The sequence below is a fragment of the Rhinichthys klamathensis genome, unplaced genomic scaffold (genome assembly GCF_029890125.1).
Source record: "Rhinichthys klamathensis goyatoka isolate OS25496 unplaced genomic scaffold, OSU_Roscu_1.1 h1tg000176l_1, whole genome shotgun sequence".
NCBI lineage: Eukaryota > Metazoa > Chordata > Actinopteri > Cypriniformes > Leuciscidae > Rhinichthys > Rhinichthys klamathensis.
In genome coordinates, this window is record NW_026606705.1 from 3,470,661 (window position 1) to 3,474,619 (window position 3,959).

Genomic DNA, 3,959 nt, shown 5'->3' on the forward strand with positions numbered 1-3,959 from the left:
TTAAAGTTGCTGAGTTTTGACCGTAGGCCTACAGCCATTGGTGTTGAAATTTTGTCAAGACATTGCAGATTAGCACAGAAATTGTCAATTACAGCACTCACAGACTTCACCTGACATGCCCAACGTGTTGTTGACAGCTGTACCAGCTCAGATGATTGTAGTCCAAGCTGTTTTTGAACATCAGTAAACTTTTGGTGATTATTTAGAGATGCACTGAAAAATGAATAAAGGCTTTCCAGTTAATCAAAAAAGTTGGAGGCTTCTGGTATTGCCTTGCATGCATGGCACAGCACAATATTTAATTAATGTGCATAGCAGTGAAGGTACACTGCTTCTGGATGACGTTCTCTGAAATTGTGCATCTAAACCAAACAGTTTGCTGAAACCAAGGAAATTTTCCTTGATTCTGCCCTCAGACGTAACGCGCACATACTGCCAGTTGTTCAGAGTGCCTGTCCCGTGCCTCATCTGCCATCAGAGCATACATCTTTGAATTTCTCATTTCTTTTATGATGCTTTCTGACCTCTTCTGAAATACATGCAATCATTTCATTTTTCGATGAGTGAGACAGGTAGGTAGCATGGGATGGAGCATTGTACTGCTGTAGAAATGGGTCAAACTGTGCGAGAAGTTTCTTGCACTTAAGGAAGTTTCCCTGATTTTTACTCTGGCTCTGTTCATCATGTCCACGGAATGCAACAGAGAGGAGTTTAACAACACTCCATAGCGTGTACAATTAAGCATCCTTAAGTGTTTTTTTTGTCATTGGTACTAGTACATAGGTACACTGCTTTAACTAGAGCATGCTGGATAACGTATTTTTATCGGAGGTGTGTTGATGTTAATAAATATATATAATATGCTACGACTGTGTTCAATTAATCAAAGTTATATTTATTTAACTTAATAAATAATTTAATATAAATATTTATTAAATCCTCTAAATTAATAACGCTTTACGTCACTGAATGGGGCGATCCCAAGGTCCATTGCGATTTTCCACTCGGTAAGAAGTTAATTAATAAAGATGGATACTATTCTTAAATTTACACATCAAAAACTGTTGAATCAGGACAAGAAGTTGTGTTTAGAACCTTAGGTGTTTCTCAATGTCAAGGATACTTCCTTGGTAGGATTGGTCCTTCCAAGTCACTTCCTTCAGAGGCTAGGCGAGGCTCCTCTTTAGCATTCGGAGAACACGTAATGGAACAGGCTAGCAAGTGCACGTCGTTGCGTCATTACGTCACTGAAAAGGTCCGCTTTCGGCGCTTGCTTTAAAAATGGAGAAGATATTTTTGATTTGGATGCTGTACAGCATTTTTGCTTATATGGAGATGGAGATGGAGATGGAGTGGTATCGGCGTCAGGCTCGCAGGAGGAGAAAGTTTATTTGTCGCCACCTCTGCCGTCAAAGACGTGGGATGGTAAGTAACGTTAATGATCCTATCATTAATTTAAAAATAATTACATCCATTATGTTATCGGTCAAATTGACCCGCACTGTTTAAACACACTTGACAGTCCTTATTTTGTCTGATCAGCCCTCATATAAATAAATAAATTTGATTAAGTAAGGGATAATGTATAGCGAGGCGGTTGTTATAGAATAAACACCGCGGATACAACCCCGCGAACTCCGGGACGCGGAGGGGTCTTGAATCAGCCTGAAGGGTTTGTATTCGATAACAACCGCCTCGCTATACATTATCCCGCTTATTACATGGCTACCTACCAAATAAATCAACCATTTGAAACAAATATTGATTTATAAAGGAGTTTGTTGATTTAAAAACGATTATATCGCCTGAGTGAACAGAACTGTGTCCATCCATAGCAACATTCTAGCTGTTAAAACACATGCAATGGTAAAATGTGGGTCAAATTGACCTGCACTGTTTAAACACACTTGACAGTCCTTATTTTGTCTTGTCAGCCCTCATAGAAAAAAATTAAATAAAGTAAGGGATAATGTATAGCGAGGCAATAAATCAAATTTATTGATTTAAATCAATAAAATCCTTTTTAAATCCTTATTTTGTCAAATATTGATTTATAAAGGAGTTTATTGATTTAAAAACGATTCTATTGCCTGAGTGAACAGAACTGTGTCTATAGCAACATTCTAGCTGTTAAAACGCATGCAATGGTAAAATATGTGATCAACAGAATTACCAGTAAAAGGGAACAGCTTTAAATCCCCCTCTGCAAATCAGTTGAGCCGATATGTTTAATAGTTTAACAAACATTAAATAAATGGCAAAACTGAAATTATACTTAAACCTTCCTCTCTTCTTTATGTTGTACAGGCTCGGCACTACTGTTCCATCAATGCCACAGTGCCTGTACTGCAGCGGTATTACGGAGGGGAGGACACTCGGCCAGACTTCAGGCTGGGCAGAGAGGCCATGCAGCAGCTGATGGTGGCCCTGAAGACAGACAGGCAGCATGGATGGGGCCCGACCCTGGAGACACTCGTGTTCCTGTTCTGGCTGGCCACCGGTTCAGCCTACAGAGTTGTCTCCAGGGTCTTTAGCATGCCACTTCCAACAGTGCACAGGGTTGTCCACAGGATGGTGGATGAGGTGGTGGCTGTGCTCCCCCAATTCGTCCACTTCCCCCGCACACAGGAGGAGCTCCAAGTGGTTGGTGGTGGTTTTGCTCGCTTGGCTAATCACCAAGCATTTGGCAAGGCAGCAGGGGCAGTAGACGGCTGCCATATAAGAATAAAATGTCCCGGCGGCCCTGATGGTCACGATTATAACAACAGAAAGCTTTTCCCTTCAGTGGTGCTCCAGGCAGTCTGTGACCATCAGGGTCGCTTTATTGACATCTTTGTGGGTTACCCAGGAAGTGTGCATGATGCACGCATCATCAAGAACAGCCCCATCTACACAAGGGGGACTTACCCTCCGCCTGGGTATTTTCTCCTAGCTGATGGTGGCTACCCATGTCTACAGGAACCCCTGGCCCTTATCACACCATATAAGAGGCCAGTGAGAGGCATGGCAGAGCAAAGGTTCAACTACCATCATTCCAAAGGTCGCACAATCATTGAGCGTGCATTTGGAATGATGAAAACCCGCTTCAGGTGCATCTTTTTAGAAGCACTTGAAGTACATACACTGTTTGTCCCTAAGGTAATAAATCATTGCAATATTTCTGTAGTGAATTTCTTAATCAAATCATAGTATCCTACTCAAAATAACACTCAATGCTTAACAACTGCTAAAGTCACACTATCTTCTGTATCCTTTTGCTCTGCCTTGTGCACAGGTGGTGACGGCATGTGTGATTTTGCACAACATTTGTGTTGGTGTCGGGGGTGTGCTGGAAGAGGTTGTGGAGGAGGACAACCAGCCACCTGTGGAGCTTGATGGAGGGGAGAGCCGGAGTGGAGCTGCTTGGCGGGCTGCGCTGACCAACGAGGTGTCTGCACTCCACGAGGCACCTCTTGATCATGACTACTTTTGTATATAGTTGTAAATGTTTAAGTTGTTGTATATAGTTGTAGATATGAGAATGTTGTTTAAATGAATTTGCTGCTTCATGTATATAGTTGTCAATATAGAAATGTTTAAATAAAAAAAATGTATGTAACAAAAATGAAATTAATGTTTTTTGTAGAGCTTAGAATACCTAATCACAAAACGTAAATAAGGGTGAAAATATTGTTCAATATTGTTAAATAATTAAGGGGCAAAGACAAAACCAGTTCAATTTAATTGACTTTATTTTTTATTTTTCCGCCAACCTCTCCAACAGCAAAAAAAAAGCGGTTTGACCTCTCTCTGGCCTCTGCTTCCCTCTCATCTGCCTCCCTCTGGTATTTAATATCCTCCTTCAGTAGCTGTAGGATTGGATCTTCTCGCTCCCTTCTCCTTTTCTTTCCTCCGTGCCCTGCTCTCTCTTTGCTGCTGTCTCTCACTCTCTCCTCATCCTCATACTCATCCTCGTCTCT

General features: G+C 41.4%; 1 protein-coding gene across 1 annotated transcript; it reads left to right on the top strand.

The window, feature by feature from the left end:
* The first annotated feature begins 1,329 nt into the window (after positions 1–1,329).
* On the top strand, positions 1,330–3,478 carry LOC130092586 (putative nuclease HARBI1). The gene is made up of 3 exons (XM_056260487.1): positions 1,330–1,425; positions 2,308–3,138; positions 3,275–3,478. Exons 1-3 carry the CDS (start codon positions 1,330–1,332, stop codon positions 3,476–3,478), a joined length of 1,131 nt encoding a protein of 376 aa, XP_056116462.1.
* Positions 3,479–3,959: the final 481 nt, after the last annotated feature.

What these genes read in the sequence shown, in the direction of transcription:
- LOC130092586 (XM_056260487.1), top strand. Translation starts at nt 1,330, where the DNA reads ATGGAGATGGAGATGGAGATGGAGTGGTATCGGCGTCAGGCTCGCAGG. An exon ending in GCCGTCAAAGACGTGGGATG is followed by an intron (nt 1,426 to 2,307) that starts GTAAGTAACGTT and finishes TATGTTGTACAG; the next exon opens with GCTCGGCACTACTGTTCCAT. An exon ending in ATACACTGTTTGTCCCTAAG is followed by an intron (nt 3,139 to 3,274) that starts GTAATAAATCAT and finishes CCTTGTGCACAG; the next exon opens with GTGGTGACGGCATGTGTGAT.